This window comes from Chiloscyllium punctatum, chromosome 52, assembly GCF_047496795.1.
Source record: "Chiloscyllium punctatum isolate Juve2018m chromosome 52, sChiPun1.3, whole genome shotgun sequence".
Taxonomy (NCBI): domain Eukaryota; kingdom Metazoa; phylum Chordata; class Chondrichthyes; order Orectolobiformes; family Hemiscylliidae; genus Chiloscyllium; species Chiloscyllium punctatum.
In genome coordinates this window covers 18469333-18495831 of record NC_092790.1, presented here as the reverse complement: position 1 = coordinate 18495831, position 26499 = coordinate 18469333, and the positions used below count along the sequence as shown (strand labels likewise).

At 43.4% G+C, this 26499-nt stretch overlaps 3 protein-coding genes and 1 pseudogene across 3 annotated transcripts; 3 read left to right on the top strand and 1 right to left on the bottom strand.

Moving 5' to 3' along the window:
- Positions 1 to 2793: 2793 nt before the first annotated feature.
- Positions 2794 to 3174, top strand: LOC140470588 (histone H2B type 2-E-like; annotated as a pseudogene).
- A 16132-nt stretch (positions 3175 to 19306) lies between these two features.
- LOC140470894 (histone H2B type 1-O-like) lies at positions 19307 to 19797 on the top strand. The gene has a single exon (XM_072566839.1). The coding sequence runs from the start codon at positions 19307 to 19309 to the stop codon at positions 19760 to 19762; it is 456 nt and encodes a 151-aa protein (XP_072422940.1). The 3' UTR covers positions 19763 to 19797.
- Positions 19798 to 21467: 1670 nt separating this feature from the next.
- On the top strand, positions 21468 to 21923 carry LOC140470826 (histone H2A-like). The gene has a single exon (XM_072566808.1). It carries the CDS (start codon positions 21468 to 21470, stop codon positions 21906 to 21908), a length of 441 nt encoding a protein of 146 aa, XP_072422909.1. The 3' UTR covers positions 21909 to 21923.
- Positions 21924 to 24477: 2554 nt separating this feature from the next.
- Positions 24478 to 25017, bottom strand: LOC140470831 (histone H3). Its single transcript, XM_072566812.1, has one exon. It carries the CDS (start codon positions 24994 to 24996, stop codon positions 24586 to 24588), a length of 411 nt encoding a protein of 136 aa, XP_072422913.1. The 5' UTR covers positions 24997 to 25017; the 3' UTR covers positions 24478 to 24585.
- Between the last annotated feature and the right edge of the window lie 1482 nt (positions 25018 to 26499).

Below are 26499 nucleotides of genomic sequence, written 5' to 3'. Positions count from 1 at the left end.
AGAATATTCTCAAAGGGAAGAGGGACTGGCAGGAAGTGAGTGCACACTAATAACATAGGAAGGGAAAGGATGAGATTCTGAAGGGAGAATATAGAAAGTTTGGCAGGAATTTAAGATGGAGGTCCTTGAGAGTACTAATATCTGGATAACTTCCGTTGCTATGAGCTAGCAAGAGTAGGGATTGGCTGATAGAGCAGATGAATGTGTAATTGAGGAGCTGGTATAAAAAGATGGGTTCACATTTTAGGATCATTGGAATCTCTTGTAGGATAGAAGTGACCTGTACAAGAAAGACAGATTTCACCTGAATTGGAAATGAACTAATATAATGGTAGGGAGATTTGCTAGAGCTGCTTGGAAGGATTTAAACTAGTAAAGTGGGGACCCAGGGAAAAAATGAGGAAAGAGATCAATGTGAGACTGGTATAGCTGGGAAAAGGAGTGAGTCAAACAGTCAGGGCAGGCAGGAACAAAACAGAGAATAAGGTAGCACTGAAATGTTCCCCAACTGTGACTCAGCCAACATTGTCTATCTCATACGCTGCAGGCAAGGATACCCCAAGGATTGGTACATTGGTGAGACTGAGCAGACACTATTATAACGGATGATGGACAATGCAGAACAATCACCAGACAAGGGTGTTCCCTTCCAGTCGGGGAACACTTCATCTGTCCAAGATATTCGGCTTATGCCTTTCGGGTGACTATCCTCCAAGGCGGACTTCGGGACAAGCAACAACGCAAAGTGGCCGAGCAGAGGCTGATAGCCATGAGGATGGACTCAAGTGGGACCTTGGCTTCATGTCACACTACAGGTGACCCCAATGAACTATTCACTCTGTCACAGACACAGATGCACACCCCCCCACACACACACACACTCCTACATATTCTCACACGAACATAGACCCTCTCTCATCTACAAGCTCAATCTCATATGCACACACACACATTCCCCACACTCACCCACGCATGCGCCCTCTCACAGGGTTATATCCCATCACACCTACACACTACTTTACCAAGCTTACACACACTCTTTCTCTTTGTCTGTCTGTCTGTCTGTCTCTTTCTTTCTTTCTGCCTGTCTGTCTCTCGTTCTCTGTCTCTCGTTCTCTGTCTCTCGTTCTCTATCTCCATCTGCCAAGTACACACATATAAGTTTATGTGGTGAATCTGTATTTGCAGAATTTTATTTTGTTCAAAAATGCATAACCTACAGTCAATCCATGTAAGATTCTGTAAATCCCACTTTACAAATAGAACCAGTCTGAATCCAGATTAGGACACAAACAGACTTTAACCTCACACCTTGAAAGCATTGCCTGGGCTGAGATGACACATTTTCTTAGAACACCTGAAGTTATCTTGAGAATGTGACTATGACTTAAAAGGAATTCTGGGGTTTACGTATTAAACAGCCAAAACTAGAAAGTCATTTTAAAAGATGAAACACTTAATCTCAGATTGTTTAATATATATCAGCCGCACGATGCTGTAATCTTTTGCTATAAATTCTGTATTTTATGGTCTTGCGTCACAACCACCTGTTGAAGAAGCGGCACTATGAAAGCTAGTCCTGGTGCCCTGTCCGACAGTATATCCAACTGGCAGCAATTACTGTTGCCTACCCTGGTCGACCGGATTCACCTAACCCGGTTGCCCAGAACCCCGGTTCCCCGGATATATCTGACTGGCAGCAAATACCTCTGCCTACCCCTATCTTACCCGGGTCTTGTGCACACAAGAGTACCCGACCGAACCCACCGCATCTGCCCCTCTTGTTTCCAGGGTCTCTCAGTCCAGATCATGCTCGCCCGAGCCGCCGCGGCAAGGAGGGAAACTAGAGATCGCCAAAATCAGAGAGGTGCACCATCTCCGTTTTCCCAAAAATGCCAAGCGACCGGAGCTTGGGATCCTGGAACAAACCCCCAAATTTGTTAGAAATAAATTTAATAAAATTTAGACGAGACCACCAAAACTGGAAACAAGACAATTTATTCTACGATCTTGCAAGAAAGGGCATCAAATGCAGAAGCAATTGAGCAATGAACATTCAAGCTGGTACAGTTATACTTTTGAGCTGCGTGAGGTCATCTTTCCGGACTCTTACATTACCCAATCTTTCTTATTGTATTCTACCACTACCCAGCTGCGCTCCGCACTTATTGCTCCCTTTTCTCCAAGTTGGCAACCTTTCCCCCCTGTAAGTGCTGACATAAGGCTAAACTTGTATCTTGATATTATTTTACTTTGCTTGTAACATCTTCCATTGTTCATAGGTACATTCTATTCTTGAACATAGGTTTTAACAATGTATCTTTTCATACTTGGTTTATGCGTTTCAGCTGTCTTAGCTATTTTGCTGAGACTATTATTTTAAAGAATTATTTGCTTTAATAATTCTGCACTAAAGTTAGTATTTAATTATCCACAATTATTCATTAAAGATAAAGATACACCTCCCTAATTCTTGCCTAGCTGATATTTTTCCCTGTACCCCTTTTCTGCACTAACACACTCTTGCTTTTCTATATCTGCAAAAACAATACACTTCCCCATTTCTTACATTCCAAATAAACCTGTTGGACTATAACCTGGTGTTCTGTGAGTTTTAACTCTGAAGATTCACATTGAGTCCCAACCTAACCATTCACAGTGAAGTTAACATTCCTGCAAACTACCCAATCAGGAACCAGGCTTTCCCCAATCCTTTATTAGCATTGTGACGCCTTCACTGTATCAAATCCGAGCCCACTTTCCCTTCTTCTGTTTCTGACATTGAGCGGGACGATGGCAGAGGAAAAGAAAGCGCAGCAACCCTCCAAGAAGGGCGCTAAGTAAGTGGTGAAGAGGGCGCCAGCGAAGGGTGGCAAGAAACAGAAAAGGTCCAGGAAAGAAAGTTACTCCATCTACATCTACAAAGTGATGAAGCAGGTTCACCCCGACACCGGCATCTCCTCCAAGGCCATGAGCATCATGAACTCGTTCGTCAACGATATTTTCGAGCGTATCGCGGGGGAGGCTTCCCGCCTGGCCCATTACAACAAGCGCAGCACCATCAGCTCCCGGGAGATCCAGACCGCCGTGCGGCTGCTGCTGCCCGGGGAGCTGGCCAAGCACGCCGTGTCGGAGGGTACAAAGGCGGTGACCAAGTACACTAGCTCCAAGTGAAGGACCGCACTGCACTGAAACATACACACATCCACAACCCAAAGGCTCTTTTAAGAGCCACCTACAACTTCCCTGAAACGGCTGAACCATTATGTTTCTGGGTATGTAAACTAAAAGTAAATTAACATGAGTATTAATGTTTTTTTAAGTTATTCAGTTTTTTGTATTTCATTTCTTAGTGTAAAACATGCTCCTTTGTTTGTAAATTGGTGGGATATTCAAATTGGAAAGAAAGCGGTTGATGATTTAGCGCCGGTACTTTCCGCCCCCCTCCCCGTGCCCTCTCCGGATTGGGGAATGAGGCAGATATCTGATTGGGAATTGAAACAACATTAGGAGGGGCTGAACAATGGGACCAATCAGAAACGGCCGCCCCACCATCCCTCCCGAAGGTACAAGAGGCATTCTTTGGAAGTGCTTATGATCATGTTTGGAAGATGATAGGTCTCTTTTAAGAGCCACTCACAGCATCTGTGAAAGGAGGTCTCCCTTCCATCGGATTGAATTACCTTCCTGTGGTCACTTGTCTTGAATCGTCGTCCTATAGATGCCTTACTCAGTCCATGTACTCGCTCGCAGGCAGATTCACGTTACGTTGTACTGTATTTAGGAAGATTTTGGATTAGTGGTGCTGGAAGAGCATAGCAGTTTAGGCAGTATCCGAGGAACAGCAAAGTCGACGTTTCGGGCAAAAGCCCATCCTGATGAAGAGCTTTTGCCCGAAACGTCGATTTGCTGCTCCTCGGATGTTGCCTGAACTGCTGTGCTCTTCCAGCACCACTAATCCAAAATCTGGTTTCCAGCATCTGCAGTCATTGTTTTTACCAGTATTTAGGAAGAACCGAATTGCCCCCGTACCATAAGTAAGTTTATAATGAGTGGTCGCTGACATTCTGTGTTTTATTCTCTGATGTGTTCATGTGTAAGATCCTTTGGCCGTAGAGAGGGAGCATAATAGAAGCCACAGTCATTTTCTGCTTCTTCCAGTTGTTTCAGTTCTTTAATCGTCAACCAGTTCGGTAGCAACACGCCCCCATGGCGTATAAACCTGAGTTTGATCTCCGGCAAACAGAACAAGTGCTCTATCTTTGAATTCCACGGATAGATTCATTATACGCTTTTTAAATTTCAGAATACCGATGGTGTCTGATTGCAGAAGGCTCTGAAAGAGGCGTTCTGCTGTCAAAGCTTTCAAAGTGAAGAGATCAAACCAGAACGGTTGCCTCACTGTAAGAATCAGTCAAGCAGCATAGATACAGCCCCTTTGATCCAACCAGTCCATACCCACTATAATCTCAAACGAGACTAGTTCCAATTGCCTGTTCTTGTCCCATAACCCTTTGAAGCTTTCCTTATCATATACTTATCCAAATGTCTTTTAAATATTGTGACTGTATCTACGTCCACCACCTGCTTTGGAAGTTAATTCCACACAAACCACATCAGCATTTCACCGTAGTTACAGATGATACAAATATTTCTGAAACCAGCACCTCAATTTCCTGCTTAACTTCGCACAATGTCCTGGGACGTGCTAGATCAGATCTGAGATTTATCGAAATCTGTCTTCTAAGACCTCCAGCATTCCTCTTCGTAATGTTCAAAACATCAATATTTATTTCCCTAAATTTACTAGCTTCCCAGTTTAAAAAAACTGATGTGAAATATTCATTTTGAGCTTGTCCCATCTTCTGAGATTCAATAGAACAGCAGGGGTGAACTGGATCTACTTATTACCAAATGGCCCATGTCTCCTCACAAAAAATAGCTGACAAACAAAAAAAGGCAACCTGCCTTAGAATTAAAACACAAGAATGGCTGAAAGGAGATAATTGAGATTAACAGTCTGTTCCAACCTTAAAGTAAAGAAAATGATACCTTTGAACAAACCTACACCAAAACCAGTTGCCTTGAGTCGCAACCATCCTAGATCAGAACATGTCCATAAGCCAAACAAGGGAACATTCTCAGCTTACTAATGAAAGAGTGACTATGCAACCCGAGGAATAAATACCAGATGCAAAAGAATTCCCTAAATAGCTACCAGATCAACAATTAGCTATTGCATGGTAAACAGTAGTTTCTTCATTCAATTGTAATATTAAGCAATAATTTCTAGTTAGAGATTCTACAACATAAATATAGATTTATGTAACCAAAATGTTTATGCTTATGTGTGAAGGTTAGTAAGTTTTCAGAAGTACCATCATTCCTCCTGGACAAAATAGATTTTTCACAGCCATTAATCACAGTGTACTAAGGGTAGCTGTCCCTAAACTTAACTAGCCAGAACAGAAAGTGTCATTTCAAATCTTACAGCAACTAGTTAAAACTAAATGCCTTTGGCATTTTTATATACATAATTAGGACAATGGGAAATATAAGAGGAAAAACTGAATTTGATAAAGACAGCACATGAGATACGATAAATAATGGATTTCAAACTCTCCATATAAAACCAGCCCGAGAGGCCTGAAGGAATCTAGCAATTCAGTTTGGAATGTGAATGACTAGGATGCATAGAAAGATCCCAAGGACTAGAGATTATAGTGTGTTAAACACTATGAGATCATGAGAAGCCTAGGCCTGCTAAAGAAATGCCCATCATTAATTATGTGTCTTATAAGATTGGGTTTATAAAGTAAGAGGGAGGAACCTAGTGATCATGGTGCATGTCATTGTTGATAGTGCATAAAATACTGTTTTTTTATTATAAATTCAGAGTGTGTCATTGGTCTCTCTTCCAAGGCTAGCCTCTGGGGAGGGTCCTTTGGCCCTCTCCCTGCTTTAATAAACGTCCACTTGCCTGCCTCCTGAGTTTACATTCCCTTTTCAGGGGAAAAGGCTCCCACAACAACAACAACTACCTCTTGGATCTTTAATGTGTCCTACTCGCTCTTTCTAGTCACTAATTTGCTTTGAATGAACTTGTAGAATCCCTTTGAATTAAGTTTAACTGTATCTGCCAAGGCCATCTCATAACACCAACCCCCCTCCCCGTCCTTCCTAATCTCCCTCTTAAGAATGCCCCTACATTTTTCATGCTGGTCAGAGATTCATTTGTCCATATCTAAGAAATCTCAAATAAAACTGAAAATGTGTTGCTGGAAAAGCGCAGCAGGTCAGGCTGCATCCAAGGAACAGGAGAATCGACATTTCGGGTCTTCAGGAAATTTGTCTCAAATAAAACATAAATTTTGCTGCTCCTCCAATGCTGCCTGACCTGCTGTGCCTTTCCAGCTTCACTTCTTATCAACTCTGACTTCCAGCTTCTGCTGTCCTTTTTAAAAACCTTACATTTATCCACATTATATTGCCTCTGACTTGCATTTGCCCATTGACTACACCTCATCACAATCACAATCACTCAAAGCAGTTTTATGTCATCTGTCAATCTGGAGGTATTACACTTATTTCCCTTCTCTAAATCATGGTGAATATATAGTGAAGTTTTGGATTCCAGCACTAAGATTTTCCATGTCCCCTAGACACTGATTGTCATTGGGAAAATGATCCACTTTGTGTTTTCTTTCAGCCAACCATTTTTTAAAAAAATCCATCTCAATAACATGCTCTTTAGTTATTCTCAGGTGGGAATTTGCCAAAATCTTCTGAATGACCTCCATCTGTTTTTCCAGCAGAGAACATAGAACATTATAAACACAGAAACAGACCCTTAAAATCCATACTGACTCTGTTTGATTCTGATTTTTTTTTTACCCCAGACACTCTGCAATCTTTTTTCCCTGCAGACTGAGTGGCCTATAATTCCCAGTTTATCTCTACCTTTCTTTTCAAATTTTTTTTTCTGGTTGTTTCCTCTTTACACATTTATAAATACTTTAACAGTTGTTTCTTTTTCACAACAATTGCAAGCTTACTCTTGTCATCATTTTCTCTTTCTACCTCACTGTGCTCATCTCCTCGTTTGCTGAAATCTAAACTGTTCCCAGCCTTTAGGTCTGTCTATTTATTTTTTTCTCAATTAGAATGCCTGTTCTTGGAATAAAATACTATCTTACAGAACCCTAAACTGTCATAAAGTTTACAAAAGTAATACTGAAGTTTTGTGAAATCTAAAATGAATCGTGTCCAAAGTCAGGGCAACTTCTATCTCAAAAGTTGAATGCAGCTGATGTAGGGGTACATCAGCTTGATCGAGGGTAAGTTTCTCTCTAAGCCACACACCATAATGGAAATGCAATATATCATTCACTGTCGCTGGATCAAGACCCTGGAACTCTGTCCATGGCATTGTGGGCAGCACATGGACAATAGCTGTTTCAGAAGGTGGCTCACCACTGCTTTCCCTAAGGGAAGGATAATAATGTCGCTCAGCCAGCGACATGCATGTTCCAGGAGTGAATCAGTAGCTGGGGTCTCTCATCGTGGCATACAACATATCACAAGGTTTCTCTCTGCAGCATACCTGACACTAAAAATTGTCATTCACTATAAACTAAAACGAGTCCCAGTGATCCTATTGCACATCTCTCTGGTCCAGGTTTGATTTCTTCGGGCCTCCTGACTCAGAAATAGGGAATGACACTATGATGCAAGACTCTGCGAACAGTTACATTCTGCCTTCGTAAAAAAGTTCCACTTATTCTATCTGTCTGTCTTTCAACCAGGTGTTAGTATATGTGGATGAGGGTCAACAGGATTAATTACCACACTTAACATAAGATCAGACCTAATGTTATTGAATGGTGGGCACAGATGCGCCGAGTGGCCGCCAGTTGCTTCGCTCCCTGATCAGATGGAGAGAGAACTGGAGGAAGGATTATTAACATGACCCGGGAATGAGCTTCATAAAGGGATGATGTCCCATTTTGAAACCTTCTCTACCCTTCCTCCCATAGTCCCAGTTCTTTTGGTCAAACTGGGAGAACAGGAAATTGGGGAAATGACCAATTTGTCTCTGGGAATCAGTGGGAAAATGTAGCGCATGCGCAATTCTGCCCCCGCCGCAATGCTATCAGATGAAGGGCTTTTGCCCAAAACGACGATTTCGCTGCTCGTTGGATGCCGCCTGAACTGCTGTGCTCTTCCAGCACCACTAATCCAGCAATGCTATCAGTACCTGACCATATGAGCGCACGCGTGAGCACCCCCCCTCCCCCCGCAATGAAACAGACCGCAATGGAGAGATCAGCGCCCAGGGAAGGGAGGGAACAGCAGGCTCCTTCCAGCAGCACATCGGGATGGGAGTCTGGGACACAGAGGGGGCTCCGAGACCGGGACTGATTCGGGGTGAGTTCAGGGAGAACCGGGGGCTGTTTGTAAGAGGCCGAGCGGAGCAGGAACTGGTCCCGGAACTTGGAGTGAGCGGGCTGTGGGGAAGAGAGAGGCCTTTCTCGGGCTGTGTGTGGGCCTGCTGAGGGAGACAGAGCGGGAAGAAGCTGCTGTGGGACATTCTTGTGGTTTGCAATCCCCTAAACACTGATGGAAATTCATTGTTTGGCTTCTGTTTCCCGCTATTTGTTGCGAATAGACATTGAATTGTTGGGAAATACAGGAGTTATCTAAATGTGACAGTAGTGCCCGTTGTTCTTCCTTCTACAGTTAGTGTATTGAGAACTGAATATTGAACTGGGTAATCATTCTACTTATGATACTATGCAGATGTTGGTTAGTTTTTGTACCATAGTAAATTGTTTTTGAATTTCGCAAACAGAATAACACTGGGAGGAGCTCAGTGCTAGAGCGTAGCCAGGCCTTGATCTGTTCACCTTGCCCTGTTTAAAAACAAAGAACTATCATGATCATTACCTGAATGTGGCATTGATCAGTTGCTGTCTTTCCCCTCAGCTGATGGTGATTTACAGGAGATATTTCTCTTGTTTTCCTCCAGGGAACTGATTGATGGACCAAGATAATGCACATTCCCTCAGTACAAAGACAAGTGTGGCCAGCTGCTTCTAACAACTAACAGGTATGTGACTGTTGTCAGATTGGAGAACGTCCTTTCCTCTGTCTGAGTGGATTGAGTCAGATACACATTGAGCTCCATTTTCCAGAAGTATACATTCAAGCCAAGAGTCAAACACAACTGATAAAATATATATTTTTTGATTTCTCCCTGTACTAAATGCACAACAGATCAGTTTCAATAAGTGCCATTATGCATAGTCAATTATCATTTGCAATATCAGAAGAGGGATAGACTGTATGACATATACATTCAGGAACTGCATGAACTCCACATGTAGTAAAAGCAATTTTAAAGTTACAATCAAGGTGAACAAACAGATCTTGCTGTTACGTTGTTACAGCAAGGATTTCTGAGCGAGATATTGAATGCAGATATAGAAAGAAATTTTGGCATTATCAATAACTGAGAAGGACATTTTTTTTGTTTAAAAACAAGTCCTATGCAAAAGGTACAACAATTAAACTGTAAATTCCAGATGAATCTCTGAGTCAAAACCTGATGTAGAGAGAATGCTGACTACATGTAAATACACATACAGGCAACCACCATCTCCAACCCGCCCTTCATCTCTGTGCTTGCATGCATGTGCACACATACCATTCTCTACTGGTTGATTTACAGTAGTTACAAATTTGTACACCATCCTGAACTGTAGATTCCAACATCTAACAGTAATGAAAATCCATATGCAACTCAACTAGCAGAAAACATTACATCAAACTGATTTCTACTCTCATGTCAAATCAAAGAAATTTACAGCACAGAATAAGTCTCTTCAAATTATTAAATGTGACTAATCAAAGACAGTCCATAACAACATAACAGTTGACTGAGCTAACAATTCTAATCTGTTTCAACCAGCATTCCCTTTCCATAAAAATATCAGGGCAGCAGAGAAGTTGACATCCCCATGTGTATCGGAACATGATTCTCCATTTCATCATCTTGTAGTTATTTTCTTTTTCTGTCCAGCAAGAGCATTTTTTTTTATTATTCGAAATGTAATTCAAAATTCGTTTTGACTTTCTATGAAGAATCCTGTATTCCTCTTGACACTCCCTTCATTATAGTACAAAAAAAAAGCAAGGAAGCAGGATATAGTTTTGTGGAGGAGTTATTGGAATTGGATCATTACCATTTAAAGCATTGCAGAATGAAAGAAAAAGCCAAAATTGGTCGGTTTGCCAAGCTGTTCACTTTCTTTTCAACAAGAGTTGATATTTAAATTGTCAAATTCAAATTATTGAACTATTTAAATATTCTTCACAGAATGGTGGAAAATAAAAGTCCTTTTCATTTCCCCTTCCCTACCATAGAGCAACACAAGAGTCTGCTCATGGCTTGCACCAGATCCTGTCCAAATGGGTAAACAAAATAGAATTGGCCAATTCTCTTTCCTGTACAAGGAACACTGTGGTCAGTATGCTGCAATGCAGTTGAAGTGTTCACTTAGTTGCAAGTGGGTTCGGTTAATACTGATTATTAATTCATTGGTTAAAATATGTCACTATGCAAAAATTAATAGCATCCTGAAAACCAGACCTTGATATCCCCATTGTTCCCGGTTAGACTCTGCACTATAGGCGTTACAAAAGTCCATTGCTTTCTACCATTGATTCTGAAGAAAAGCACAGATGCTTTTCTGCTGCAGTGTGATGCATGCTCACCTGTCCATGGATCCTCTCGACACTAAAGATAATGAAAATTGGCTGTGGACACTATCAAACCAAATGTGCAGTGCCAGAGATTAACAGATATACAAACACAGCCACTTTCACTGACAGGAGTTGACTCCAGTGGCAGTACCTCCTTCATGTCAAGTAGCAGAAGTTTGAACAATGAAGTACTCTTGCAGTTCCTAAAAGGGACATGTTTCAATTTGAATGACACTGAAGCACTGTGAAACACAATAACCAAGTATAAGGAGCTCATTGATATCTAGTATCAGAGAGTGAATGAAACCCATTCTCACACTGAGCCTGGTGCTGATGAACACACACTTTCTCCACACACACATTCTGGTTGAGGGACTGAGTAATGCAGAAGCATTTCCATACATTTTAATATATGAAACACTGATCTATAAGGCGTTAAACCCACCTCATAAAATGTATCACATGCAGAACTGGAAACAAGGCAACATTCAAAAAGTGTCAGTGTGATATAGACCTGTGCCACTCCTTTAAAGTGATACAGATTGGCAGCATAACAGAAAACTCACTCACACACAGCCAGTTATTGCTGAAAGGGAAAAAAGAATGAAATTTAGGCCCAGGTATTTCCAAATATGGTCAGTTATAAATTGACTCACCAAACCATTAATTACTTCAGTTAGTATCAGATGTTACATCTTGCAGTGTCCAGCAGCAACTGATAAAGACTCCTGCAAACACAACATACTTTTTAAAAAAACACAGTCTGAATGCAATAAAATTCAGATTCATGGCAAAGATAAATATTGAACCAATATTAATCCCTCAATCACAAAAGTTTAGTGAATATTGATAGAGTTTATCCTACGCTCAGACCAAAAAAAAACACAACTGAACATGGAAAGAGAATGAGATCCACATACAAACAAAACTGGCACTATAGTTATCAAAGACCGGTAACTGCAGAAATAATCTCTCATTTGCATTTAGATAGAGATACAGGCAGTGAGTGGATAAAGTTCAGAATCCCAACAGTTAGTTGAAACTCTTATGGAGAACAGGTGAAGAACAGAATGTCCCAGTGTGGACACAATGGGCTGAATGGCTGTAACCAATTCTGTGACTCTGTCATAAATGACATAATGGAGAAGAGATTCAGGCCCAATCGCAACACCCTAAAATCAACTATCACAGAATCAATCACAGTCCCAGAAAATTCTGTTTCCTAAATTCTTCATGGGATGAGGGCATCGCTAGCTAGGCCAGCATTTATTGTCCATCCCTAACAGCCCAGGGGGTAGTTATGTGTCAGCCACATTGCTGTGGATCTGGAGACACATGTAGGCCAGACCAGGTGAGGATGGCAGCTTCCTTAAAGGACATTAGTGAGAATAGATCCGTTGTCACCATTGGACTCTTAGAATATTATTGGCTGTCAGCGAATTAAGCAACTTTGATGCATGAGAGTTGAAAGTGACTGGTATTGATTGAGCACTTGACTCAATCACATCGCAGAAACTGACGAGGGTAGATCAATTCTTGAACTCTCATGTGGACACAACGGCAACTGACAGGCATAGATTGTTAGCTGTTCTCACATATTCGCTCTGCAGAAACTGAAAGGGAGAGCATGATACTTAAACACACACCCCACCCTACACCACTCCCCACATGCACTTTACAAATGCTGGCAGGTACAATTTGATAAATGCATTTGCACATTTATAAACTAGCCGTTGACAGATACAGATTCATTGCTACACCCTGAGATACAGAGCAGAATATAACAGGGACAGATTGAACAATCACAATCACACTCACATGCACATGACAGGACATTTCAGGGGATGACTGAAAACTGCATTCTCATTCACAAAGCAGAGACTGACAGGAACAGATTGATTAGGTAATTGATGAAGGGCTTTTGCCTAAAACGTCGATTTTACTGCTCCTCGGATGCTGCCTGAACTGCTCTGCTCTTCCAGCACCACTAATCCAGGAACAGATTGATACCACTCTCTGTTTCAAATTACTTGTACGGTTTGATAATGACACTCACTTATTTACGGGAGAAACTGACTGGTCGAGATTGATGACAAAAGAAATCTGAGTTACATTTGAGGTCTAGTGACCCTTCCTCAGAACTGATTGTCTGTCTGCATTTTCCTAGCTGCTGTGTGGTCTTCTGTATTCTGGGGAAACTGAGTATAGAATGGGTGTCCACAATGCAGAGCACCTACATCCTGTCCAGAAAAAAAAAAAGACCCTGAGCTTCCAATTGCCTACCACTTCAACACACCACCTTGGCCAACATCTCTGTCTCAGGCTTGCTGTATTGCTCCAGCGAAGCTCAGTGCAAGCTGGAAGAACAGCACCTCACTTTCTGCTTGGGAACTCGACAGCCTTCTGGACTCAATATTGGGTTCAACGACTTTAGAACCAGGGCTCTCCCATGTTATGACCTGAATTCCCACACACCAGGCAGTGTTATCACATAGTATACTATTATACACCAACAATTACTAACAGTCCCTATTAACAGCTATTCACCCTCCTCGTCTGACCGTGATCCACTCGTTTGTCTGTCCAACTGTTCTTCCCTCTCTATGGATTCTATCTCCATATATCATTTACTCCATACCCTTCAACACACCCTATCTTCTGCACAGAAACTAATATTTTCCTGGCTACCACCAGTTCTCAGGAAGGTTACTTGATTGGAAATTTTTATCTCTAATTTTCTCCACAGGCTCTGTCAGACCTGCTGAGCTTTTCCAGCAATTTAATTTTGATTCTGACTTCCAGCATCTGCAGTTTTTTTGGTTTTTATTTAGAGATTAAGAACTACATTTTCACACTCTCAGAGCAGAAACTATCATAAAAAATTGATAACCACATTCATATGTTCACAAAAGAACTTCTAGATTCGAGTGGTGCTGGAAAAGCACAGCTGGTCAGGCAGCATCTAAGGAGCAGGGAAATTGGTGTTTTGGACAAAAGCCCTTTGACAAGTATTGATAAATACACTCACATTTTTGTTACAGAGCCTGATGGGGAAGGAACCTAATTAAACCATCACAAAGCATAAACTGACAGGGACTGTGAAGAACTAAATCCTCACATTCACAGATCAGAAACTGGCAGTCTTAGATTGACAATTACTGAAACACAGCAGGTCAGGCAGCATCTGAGGAGCAGGAAAATTGACGTTTTTGGCAAAAGCCCTTCATCAGAATGGGCTTTTGCCTGAAACATCGATTTTCCTGCTTCTCGGATGCTCCCTGACTTGCTGTGCTTTTCCAGCACCACTCTGATCTCAACTCTGGTTCCCAGCATCTGCAGTCCTCACTTTTGCCTAATTACCTAAACACGTTCACCAAGCAGATTTCCTCAGCAGGCTAAGGAAGTTCAGCATGTCCAAAAAGACTCTTCCAAATTGTCCCACAGAAAGCATCCTGTCTGAGTGTATCGTGGCGTGGTATGGCTACTGTGCTGCCCAAGACCACAAGAAACTGCAGAGAGTTTGAACACAGCTCTGTCCATCACAGAAACCAACCATCCATCCAATGACTGCATTTCCACCTCCCCCTGACTCGGGAAAGCAACCAACATAATCAAAGACTCATCTGACCCTGACCCATACTCTCCTCCACCCTCTTCTGTCAGGGAGAAAACACCTGAAGTTTGAATACACCATCCAACAGATTCAAGAACAGTTTCCCTACTGTCATCAGACTTTTGAATGGACCACTCAAGTTTTAATGTTAATCTCTCTCACTGCACCTTCTCTGCAGCATTAACACTGTATTCCGGATTCTGTTCTATTATCCTGATGCACTTTGTACGATACGATCTGCCTGTAAAACGCACAGAAACAATACTTTTCATTGCAACTCGTGCATGTGCCAATAACAAGTCCAATCAAATCAAGTAGATAACTACAGCCTCTTTCAGCAGAATCTGAGAGTTACATGTTGATAACTACAGTCACAAATACTGACAGGAAAAGTTGAATAAATACACTGAAATATTGGCATTTCAGAGCCTGACAGGGAAAGATTGATAACTTGAACACTCACATTCACAAGACTGAAACTGATAGTGACAGATGAAAACTCAGCTCACACATTCTCTTTGCAGGGATAGATTGAACAATTACACAGACCTATTCAGCGAGTAGAAACTGACAGCTACAGATTGTTAACTATCTCAATCTATGTATTCACACAGCAGAGTCTGAAAGGTACAGATTGACAATTACACTCACTTTGACAAGGAGGAAATTAAGATCAGCAAGGCGGCCTTTGTGTGGAGCAGGAGAAAATGGGGGCGATACTAAATAAGTATTTTGCATCAGTATTTACTGTGGAAAAGGATATGGAAGATATAGACTGTAGGGAAATAGATGGTGACATCTTGCAAAATGTCCAGATTACAGAGGAGGAAGTGCTAGATGTCATGAAACCAATAAAGGTGGATAAATCCCCAGGACTTGATCAGGTGTACCCGAGAACTCTGTGGGAAGCTAGCGAAGTGATTCCTAGGCCTCTTGCTGAGATATTTGTATCATCGATAGTCACAGGTGAGGTGCGGGAAGACTGGAGGTTGGCAAACGTGGTGCCTCTGTTGAAGAAGGGTGGTAAGGACCAGCCAGGGAACTATAGACCAGTGAGTCTGACCTCAGTGGTGGGCAAGTTGTTAGAGGGAATCCTGAGGGACAGGCTGTACATTTGGAAAGGCAAGGACTGATTCAGGATAGCCAACACAGCTTCGTGGGTGGGAAATTATGTCTCTCAAACTTGATTGAGTTTTTTGAGCAAGTAACAAAGAGGATTGATGAGGGCAGAGCAGTAGATGTGATTTATATGGACTTCAGTAAGGCTTTCGACAAGGTTCCCCATGGGAGACTGATTAGCAAGGTTAGATCTCGTGGAATACAGGGAGAACTAGCCATTTGGATACAGAACTGGCTCAAAGGTAGAAGACAGAGGGTGGTGGTGGAGGGTTGTTTTTCAAATTGGAGGTCTGTGACCAGTGGAGTGCCACAATATTAGTGCTGGGTCCTCTACTTTTTGTCATTTACATAAACGATTTGGATGCGAGCATAAGAGGTGTAGTTAGTAAGTTTGCAGATGACACCAAAATTGGAGGTGTAGTGGACAGCGAAGACGGTTACCTCAGATTACAACAGGATCTGGACCAGATGGGCCAATGGGCTGAGAAGTGGCAGATGGAGTTTAATTCAGGTAAACGTGAGGTGCTGAATTTTGGGAAAGCAAATCTTAGCAGGACTTATAGACTTAATGGTAAGGTCCTAGGGAGTGTTGCTGAACAGTGACCTTGGAGTGCAGGTCATAGCTCCTTGAAAATGGAATCGCAGGTAGATAGGATAGTGAAGAAGGCATTTGGTATGCTTTCCTTTATTGGTCAGAGTATTGAGTACAGGAGTTGGGAGGTCATGTTGTGGCTGTACAGGTGTATTGGTCAGAGTACAGAACCAAAAAGTACTGCTTTTTATTGTAAAATCAGAGTGTGTCATGGACCTTTCTTCTGAGGCCAGTCTTAGGGGAAGATCATTTGGCCCTCTCCCTGCACTAACTAGTTTCTGCTTGAATAAATACCAACCACTTGCCTGAATCCTGCCTGCCGAGTCTTTCATCCCCGGTCGTGGGTTATGTTCCGACAAAGGCCATACAGAAGTACATGTATACTATGTCAACTGCACTACTCTCATCAGGACGTTCCATTGCCAGGACTGGAGGTTTTGATTTAGAGGGAGAGGTTGAACAGGCTGTTGCTTTGTTCCCTGGTCGGAGAATGAGATGTGACCTTTGTACAGGTTGAGAAAAATCACGAGGGGCATGATAGGGTGAATAGCCACTGTCTTTTTCTGAATATGGGTGAGCGTAAAATTAGAGGGCACAGGTTTGAATTGTGGAAAAAAGATTTTAAAAGGGCCTGTGGGGTTACACTGTCACAGAGGGTGGTGCTTGTATGGAATGTGGTACAAGAGGAAGTGGAGGTGGTGGGTACAATTACAACCTTTTATAGGCACCTGGATATATACAAGGATAGGAACAGTTTAGAGGGATATGTGCCAAATGCTGGCAAATGTGACGAGCCATGATGTGGAGGTGCTGATGTTGGACTGAGGTGGACAAAGTTAAGAATCATACAACACCAGTTTCTTGTACAGCAGGTTTATTTGGAAGCACTAGCTCCTTCATCGCTCTGAAAGCTGGTGCTTCCACATAAACCTATTGTACTACAACCTGGTGTTGACAGATTTTTAAACTTAAATGGGACAAAGTCAGATTAGGATGTCTGGTCAGCACTAACAGCTTGGACCAAAGGATCTGTTTCCGTGCTGTATAACTGTGTGACTCTCTGAAGGCCACACCTTGATATCATTACTCCCAGTTAGACACTGCACTATCAGAGTTGCAATGGTCAATTGCCTTGATTCTGAAGAACAGCACAGATCTGTTATTTGACCATGTGTTGGGATTTCATTTGCCTGTGAATTCTACAGGCGCAAACAGTCAAAGAAAATAAGGTCTTTCCCATTCACTTTAGGAAACATGAACTGAAAACTCTCTCCTTTGCTAACTGGCTGTCCACTTAATAGCAAGCATTTAAACTGCTCAGTAACACAATGCAGGAAGATTGAAGCAGGATCAATCGAGTGTGAGCATCCTTCCTGTATCATAACAACGGTTTCTTTCAAAAATCTTTTTATACATAAAATCAGTGCATGTACACAACAGCCCAAATAATCAATATTAAATTTAGTTTCCAAGTCTTTCACGAGGCAACATGGCTCTAATCTGTTCAGTCTGTCTCATCTGAGCAGAGTTTTGAAGGACAATAAACCGTATTATCAGTCCCATTGAATAGCATAGATTGACAGGTAGAGAGTACTTCCCAAGTACGCAAACCGTGCAAGTGTATGGAAGAAACAAGATGAGTTCTGCACTCTCAGAAGAACAAACAGTTGCTGACTGCACCAGTTATTGTCCTTATTCATGTAAGGAAGGACTTGAAGGAAACTGATAATTTCTGGACATACCAAAGAATGAGATGGTGCCAATACACAATGGGTACAGAATAACTTGCAACGTACAGAAATACTGTCAGGTCAGTCGGTCCATAGGCAAAAATGGAAAAGACATGACCTCAAAGATCTCACAGTTGGGAGAACTAGCATTTCATTAAACAAGTTATCCAGGACAGTGTGAGAGTGTGTCAGCCCCAGTGTACAAGTGAACTTCCTATAGATTTTAAATGCACAGTATCACCTTGGTCAAAAAGTAAATTCTACTTGTTTATTAGAAAATACTGAACCTACTGCATGTTCACAATGTATTCCACTTAAGTAGGGAAAGAAGTAAATAAAAATCCAGACTACTTATTCATCCAGTTATCTCACCATGGCTTAAACATGCTGTCTGACTCTGACTGTATGTAATTCATGTGTCAATTCTTGTTGTCCAAACTGGAGGAATTAAATAGCAGCTGAAAATGTGTTGCTGGAAAAGACAGCAGGTCAGGCAGCATCCAAGGAGCAGGAGAATTGACGTTTTGGGCATGAGCCCTTCTTCAGGATTCCTGCAACACATTTTCAGCTCTGATCTCCAGCATCTGCAGTCCTCACTTTCTCCTTGGAATTAAATAGCAGACCAAGTGCCAACTTGAAACAAATATTGCAGTTTAATTTGTTTCCACAAGATGAAAACAGAACACATCTCAGACAAAATGACTGAATAAATACTTTGTTTTCAAAAGTCCAAAGGGAACTCAAATGTTGACATGAAAAGGTACACGTTTAAACAGATATCTAGAGATTATTGGACATAGAATGAAAAAACTCTCATACTGGTCTTGTTATAAATATGTGAACAATAAATTCAAAGTACAAATTCAGACCAGAGACTGACCAATCCAGAAAATACCTTACAATCATAAACTTACCATCGAATAAAAGTTGTGGAAATTATCCAGACCCTTTCCCCATGATTCTGCATTGACCCTAATTGATGCACCTAACCTACACATCCGAGAACAGGAAGTTAGCATAGCCAATTCACCTCCCTGCATGTCTTTGAATTGTGAGAGAAAAACTGAGCACCCGTAAGAAACCCACTCAGACAAGGGGAAAATGTGCAAAGTCCCCACAGTCAGTCGCCCGAAACTGGAATCGAAGCAGGGTCCCTGGCGCGGTGAGGCAGCAGTGTAACCACTGAGAAAAATGGCAAACTCAGTGTTAATTCCAGCCCAGAGAGAGGACCAGAAACACACCCTTCCGCTCCCACATCATCACAACAACGAGCAGGAAACCGAGTTAATACCACAGACACAAAACAAATCTCCCTCAGTCAGTCTGACAGTAACAGAATCACCATCCACTTCACATTTCATTGCAGATTCTGACAGATCCACGTTGGATCCCACACAAACCAATCACAGAGACTGAGTGTTTGGGAATGATTCCATGTAAACTACCCAATCAGGAACCAGACTTTTCCCCCATCCCTCATTAGCATCGATGACGTCAACAGTCTATAAAAAGGGAGCTCCGAGCCCGCTTTCCCTTAGTCTGTGTCTGACAGTGAGCAGCGCTATGGCTGATGAGAAAAAAGGGCAGCAAGCCTCAAAGAAGGGCGCGAAGAAAATCATCAAGAAGGCGCCAGCGAAGGGCGGTAAGAAACGGAAAAGGTCCAGGAAAGAAAGTTACTCCATCTACATCTACAAAGTGATGAAGCAGGTTCACCCTGACACCGGTATCTCCTCCAAGGCCATGAGCATCATGAACTCGTTCGTCAACGATATTTTCGAGCGCATCGCGGGGGAGGCTTCCCGCCTGGCCCATTACAACAAGCGCAGCACCATCAGCTCCCGGGAGATCCAGACCGCCGTGCGGCTGCTGCTGCCCGGGGAGCTGGCCAAGCACGCCGTGTCGGAGGGTACAAAGGCGGTGACCAAGTACACCAGCTCCAAGTGAAGGACCGCACTGCACTGAAACATACACACATCCACGACCCAAAGGCTCTTTTAAGAGCCACCCACAATTTCCCGGAGTGAGCTGAATCGTTTTATTTTAAAGATTGTTTTGATTTAGTTTACATATGATTCTTCACAACATAATTTGTTTATATTATATAAGACCTTTACAAATTAATGAGGTACGGCGCGGGGAAGATTGCATAAACAGCCTCTTCCCTGTCTGTTGGGAGTGGGCAGATTAAACGTCAGTGAGTCATTTTTCATCTTGTTTATTTAACGTTGGTAAAAGCCCTGGTAGAATTTTAATACTTATTTTCACACCTTGCAAACAACCATCTAATGAAGGAGCAGCGCTCCGAAAGCTAGTACTTCCAAATCAGCCTCTTGAACCTGATGACTGACTGTGGAGTTTGCACATTCTCCCCGTGGGTTTCCTCCGGGTGCTCCGGTTTCCTCCCACAGTCCAAAAATGTGCAGGTTAGGTGAATTGGCTATGCTAAATTGCCCGTAGTTTCAGGTGAAGGGGAATGGTCTGGGGTGGGTTCCGCTTCGGCTAGTCGATGTGGACTAATTGAGCCGAAGGGCCAGTTACCACACTGTAAGTAATCTAATCTAATCATACTTGTCCATATCTTTCATCACATGCATTTTCATTTGATTTTTAAAAAGATATTTGCAATGCGCGGGTATAATCCGATTTTTCAGAGTGCAAAAACTTTCTGCTGTCGGTAAAAGACTTTCAAAGGGAACCGAGAGAACGCCAAAAAAGGTGCCGGATTGAAATGTGATGATTTTGCTGAATCTGAGAGCGAGAGCAATAATAGACAGCTTTAAAATATCGTCTAAACAACATGATTTGGTGATGGACTGGGGTGTACAAAGTTGAAAATCACAATACCAGGTTATCGTCCAACAGGTTTAATTGGAAGCACACTAGCTTTCGGAGCGTCGCTCCTTCATCAGGTGGTAGTCCTAACACAGAATTTATAGCAACAATTTACCGTGTGATGTAACAAAAATTATGCATTGAAAAATTGGTTGTATGTTAAGCCTTTCATCTGTTAGAATACCATGATACTTTCACTTCTTTCATGTATAAATCACAAAACCTGTTTTTAAAAAGTTGCATTCTCAGGTTAGCTGTTAACAATGGTGATAGCGAGACAATATGTTGTCTTAACATCGTGTTCGTCATCGATACTGAGCCGGGACAATGTTGTGTGATGCTTTCTCAGGATGCCGGGGTGCGACTGAAATGTGAAGTGAGAAGTCAAATGCAGACTGCAGTATTTGGCCTGGTTCGTTTCAGGTTCTTAAGGTTTAGAAATTTACCCATTCAAGATCAGAAATGGATGGATACAGGTCGGCAAACGAGGGAGAGATAGATCGAGTGAAATATACATTTATAGACTAAAAGTAAATTAAGATACAAGTATTTTATAAAAGTTCCTCCGTTTTTATAACTTCATTTTTCGATATAGAACACACACCTTTGTTTGTAAATTGGTGGGATATTCAAATTGGAAAGAAAGCGGTTGATGATTTGGCGTCGGTACTTTCCTCCCCCCTCCCCGTGCCCTCTCCGGATTGGGGAATGAGGCAGATATCTGATTGGGAATTGAAACAACATTAGGAGGGGCTGAACAATGGGACCAATCAGAAACGCCGTCCCACCATCCCTCCCGATGGTATAAGAGGCCGCGATGTGGGCGGAGTGTAGTATTCTCTCTGAAAGTGTTTGTGAGATTGTGATTATGTCTGGAAGAGGAAAGGGCGGTGGCAAAGGTCGCGCCAAGGCGAAGTCTCGGTCGTCCCGGGCTGGCCTGCAGTTCCCGGTGGGCCGTGTTCACAGGCTCCTGAGAAAGGGTAACTATGCTGAGCGTGTGGGTGCCGGAGCGCCGGTCTATCTGGCTGCGGTGCTGGAGTATCTGACGGCTGAAATCCTGGAGCTGGCCGGCAACGCGGCCCGGGACAACAAGAAGACCCGCATCATCCCCAGGCACCTACAGCTGGCCGTGCGCAACGACGAGGAGCTCAACAAGCTGCTGGGAGGGGTGACCATCGCTCAGGGCGGGGTGCTGCCTAATATCCAGGCCGTGCTGCTGCCCAAGAAAACCGCCGCTGCTGGATCTGCTAAAAAATGAAAAGATAGTTCGTGAATCTGACAACCCAAAGGCTCTTTTAAGAGCCACTCACAGCATCTGTGAAAGGGGCTAAACTCGCTGTCAGATTGATTATTTTCCTCTTTGTACCGGACATTAATGAATTCCACGCTCCATTTACTTGGATACGGTTGTTGTCCGTTTTATCATAAAATGCAATTGTATGAGTGTCCTCAACTACAGGATTTCTTATTGAATGGAACTCAACAAGCTGCTGGCAGGGGTGACCATCGCTCAGGGCGGGGTGCTGCCTAATATCCAGGCCGTGCTGCTGCCCAAGAAAACCACCGCTGCGGGAGCCGCTAAAAAGTGAAGAGAGTATTCTTAAATCTTACAACCCAAAGGCTCTTTTAAGAGCCACTCACAGCATCTATGAAATGAGTTGTTCCTTCCGTCGGATTGAATTACCTTCCTTTAATTATTTATCGGTTTCAGTCCCTTCCATATTCGATACTGTACTGTCATTGGGTGTGTATGATCTAATGAGAGCAGTGACAGAAGTGTGAAATATATACCGGTATTTGTAAATGTCTTATGGTCACTTGTCTTATAAATGCATCACTCAGTCCCTGTACTCCTCGCTCGCAGGCAGTTTCACGTTCTTTCGGAAGAGATGAATTGCCCAAGAAAACGGCCGCTGCGGGAGCCGTTAAAAAGTGGAGACACCATTCCTGAATCTGACAACCCAAAGGCTCTTTTAAGGGCCACTCACGGCATCTGTGAAAGGAGCTACACCGTCTTCACTGTCGGATTTATTTTATTTTTAACGTGGAGAAGCTTGACCTTTGTACCTGAGATCAGTCAATTACTATCGCCTTGTTATTGAATACTTGTGGTTTGGAGATGCTGATGTTGGACTGGGGTGTACATAGTTAAAAATCACGCAACACCAGCTTATAGCCCAACAGGTTTATCTGTATGCTCTAGCTTTCGGAGCTTCCATCACGTGCTTGAACAACTGGTGTCACGTTGGCCTAGATAATACCTTGAAGGTGCAAGCTGCCCTGTGTGAGACTGTCTGTGCCATAATGCTCAGACTGATTATAATCTAAAGAAAATGGATTTACAGATTCTTACGTGGATTCATACAGCTTTTGAGCGAAGTACACACAGACACTCGCGAAGACCCTCTCTCATAGGCATGCACCCTCTCACACGCGTAGGTGTATACCACTCACACCCCCCCCCCCGCCCCCACGGCAAAACACCCACCCACATGGTGAATTTGTACTTGCAGAGCGAGAAATGTCTTCGATCGGGTTTGACTTTGTTTTCACATTCCCTTTAACTGCATCAGGAAGAGCTGAATTGACACAGTGCAGTAAGTATCCAATAGGCAATAGGTGCAGGAGTTGGTCATTCTGCTCTTCGAGCCTGCACCACCATTCAATATGATCATGGCTGATCATCCTTAATCAATATCCCTCTATATCTCTATAACCCTCTATATCCTTGTGAGCTCTATCCAACTCTTTCTTAAAATGGATCCAGAGACTGGGCCTCCACTGCCACACAGCCACCAATCTCTGGGTGAAGAAGTTTCTCCTCATCTCTGTCCTAAATGGTCTACCCCGTATTTTTAAGCTGTGTCCTCTGGTTCGGCACTCTCCCATCAGCGGAAATATCCCCTCTCAGTCTTCTAAGCTCAAGGGTATACAAGCCCAGTCGCTCCAGTCTTTCAGCGTAAGGTAGTCCGGCTATTCCAGGAATTTACCTCGTGAACCTACGCTGCACTCCCTGCGTAGCCAGAGTGTCATTCCTCAAATTTAGAGACCAGAACTGCACACAGTACTCGACCTATGGTGTCACCAGGGCCGTGTACAGCTTCAGTCGATATAGCAACTGCTACTGAGTGGCCCCAATCTCTCTGCGCTTTGTCCACTAGTGTGTTCATAGACAGACTTTCTTCTCTGACGCCAGAGAGAGATACCCGTGAGTGATTTTTTTCAGCTGTATATGAGGGAAGGGGGTAAAGTGAGATTGTATGAACTGCACTTCTGTCATCGATAGACAAATCAACGCCGAAGTGCCTACGCATTCTCATCTGCAAAACTTCGCGCTGTTTTCTACATGTTAGTGGGCTTTTCAAATTTGAAAATGAGCCGTTGATCTTTTGGCGCCAATTGTATCCCATCCCCCATTATTTAAATTCTAGAATTTATTGTAACAAATCTGCGATCACCAGAGATCGCAGTAGTTGGAACTTGGCTGCCGCTATGACTTTCTTGTTTAACGACTCCCCATTAAAGCTTTACTCAGCTCCTATGCACTTCCTAAAACACGATCCCAATAACCGCAAGGAACATGTCGATCTCTTGGCACCAAATCTTTCCCATCCCCCAACGATAAGCCATATGAATACCGAGACAGAGGGAGATTCGCGGGAATTTACAATCCACTACCACAATATCATGTTAAAATTATATTCTACAATGTCACAATAAATTCTGCGAAGACGGGAGATCTCATTAGATATGACTTCACGACGCATGTCAATTTCGCTTAAAACTCATTCCGTTTTACATCCTTGATTTCTAATTACAATATTAAGGTACCATATCGTTTCCTGCTCTCTCTGGATGGTTTAGTGGCTCTGAAAAGAGCCGTTGTGTTTCTCTCTCTCTCTCGGGGTGAATGTGCAGGGCCGGCCAGGCTCCGTTTAGGCGCGCTCCCCGCGGATCCGGCGGGCCAGCTGGATGTCTTTGGGCATGATGGTGACCCGCTTGGCGTGGATGGCGCACAGGTTGGTGTCCTCAAACAGTCCCACCAGGTAAGCCTCGCTGGCCTCCTGCAGGGCCATCACCGCCGAGCTCTGGAAGCGCAGGTCGGTCTTGAAGTCCTGAGCGATCTCTCGCACCAGCCGCTGGAAGGGTAGTTTGCGGATCAGCAGCTCGGTGGATTTCTGGTAGCGGCGGATCTCCCGCAGAGCCACCGTGCCGGGCCTGTAGCGATGAGGCTTCTTCACTCCGCCCGTGGCCGGAGCGCTCTTGCGGGCCGCTTTGGTCGCCAGCTGCTTGCGGGGAGCTTTCCCTCCGGTGGATTTGCGCGCTGTCTGCTTGGTTCGGGCCATTCTCTCCAACTCTCTGTAACACACACAGGCTGCTGCTGTCAATGCTGAGGCTGCTGCGGTGCTGCCTGTTTAGGGGAACGGAGAACCCGCCCTAGAGCTGGGATTGGATACAACCCTGTCCCTCAACCCACAGAGAAACAGCTCTGGAAGGGACAGAAAAGGCGGAAAAAGAATTGTTGGAGGCTGATTGGGTAACGTGAAATGACAGTTGGTCAATTTGAAAATTCCCGCCGAATTCACTCTGACAAACCCTGAGATAAAATTAAACATTCAAACGCCATCCGTCTGCAACTAAGATAAAATTTAATATTTTATCGTAATTATTTAAAACCTAGTTAACTATCAGCGTAGAGAGGAGGTGGGATCATTGTCTGATCTGTCTGTAACAGGCAGGAGGAAAGGCGCGGTTTAAAACAGCCCAGACAAACTGAACAACTGAACTTGAACCGGCCGTGAATCAATCTAAACAACCCGCCAATTTAAACATCTTAAAATTGTCGGTGTACACCGATAAAAGGACAGAATCTCACTTTATGTGTTATTTTTTATTACCCTCAGATTGTAACTAGGCCGAACACAACGTGGAATTGCTCCCTGAACTGTCTGTAACAGGCAGATGGAAGAAACGCGCCATGAAAACATCCGCAGGGTCTCAGAATCAAAACTGAACAAAGTAACATTCCTGAACGGGTCAGTGAAATACAAATACTACAATATGTCACATTCGTAGGGTTATAAGTCGCGAAGTGAAATAACCAGATGGAGATCAATAAACCCGCCCCTCCCTATTTGATGCCTTCCCCATTCACAGGTCTGCGCTCTCGTAAACCATGGCATGACTGTTTATTTGATTTATTCAGATCGATTAATGACTGAGGTAGGTTTGCGCTCGGCGCCGGGACGGGGAACATTGGATCCGGGCTCAGCTCTTTCCTGAGAGATGTGGGTGGCTCTGATAAGAGCCTTTGGGTTCAGGTGGTTATATATTACACCGACTGGTACATTTCTTTGCTGCTGTCTTGGTCACTTTCGCTTTGGGCTTGGCCTTGCCTTTAGCCGGTTTGCTGAGGGGTTTGAGGGCTTTAGGGCCCTTGGTCTTTTTCACCTTCTTCACGGGAGTCCGTTTCTTTGGCGCTGCTTTGCTCACCGCTTTCTTTGGCGGTGCTGTCTTCTTGCCGCTCGCTTTCTTGGCTGGGGATTTCTTGGCCGGGGATTTCTTGACAGTCGCTTTCTTGGCCGGTGATTTCTTCACGGCCGGTTTCTTGGCGGCCGCTGATGTTCCCGCCTTCTTTCCCGTTTTTGCCTTGACTGGATTCTTTGGGAGTTTGAAGGAGCCGGAGACGCCCTGACCCTTGACCAGAACAAGGGAGCCGTTCGTCAGGCACCTCCTGATACTCATCTTGATCTGTGCATTTCGCTTTCCCACATCGATCCCGCTTCTCTCCAGCCCTTTCTTTACTGCGGACAGAGACGTTCCTTTGCGATCCTTGATATCCCCGACAA

Excerpts from the sequence above, each read along its gene's own strand:
- LOC140470894 (XM_072566839.1), top strand. The coding sequence starts at position 19,307 with ATGACGTCAACAGTCTATAAAAAGGGAGCTCCGAGCCCGCTTTCCCTT.
- LOC140470826 (XM_072566808.1), top strand. The coding sequence starts at position 21,468 with ATGTGGGCGGAGTGTAGTATTCTCTCTGAAAGTGTTTGTGAGATTGTG.
- LOC140470831 (XM_072566812.1), bottom strand. The coding sequence starts at position 24,996 with ATGGCCCGAACCAAGCAGACAGCGCGCAAATCCACCGGAGGGAAAGCT.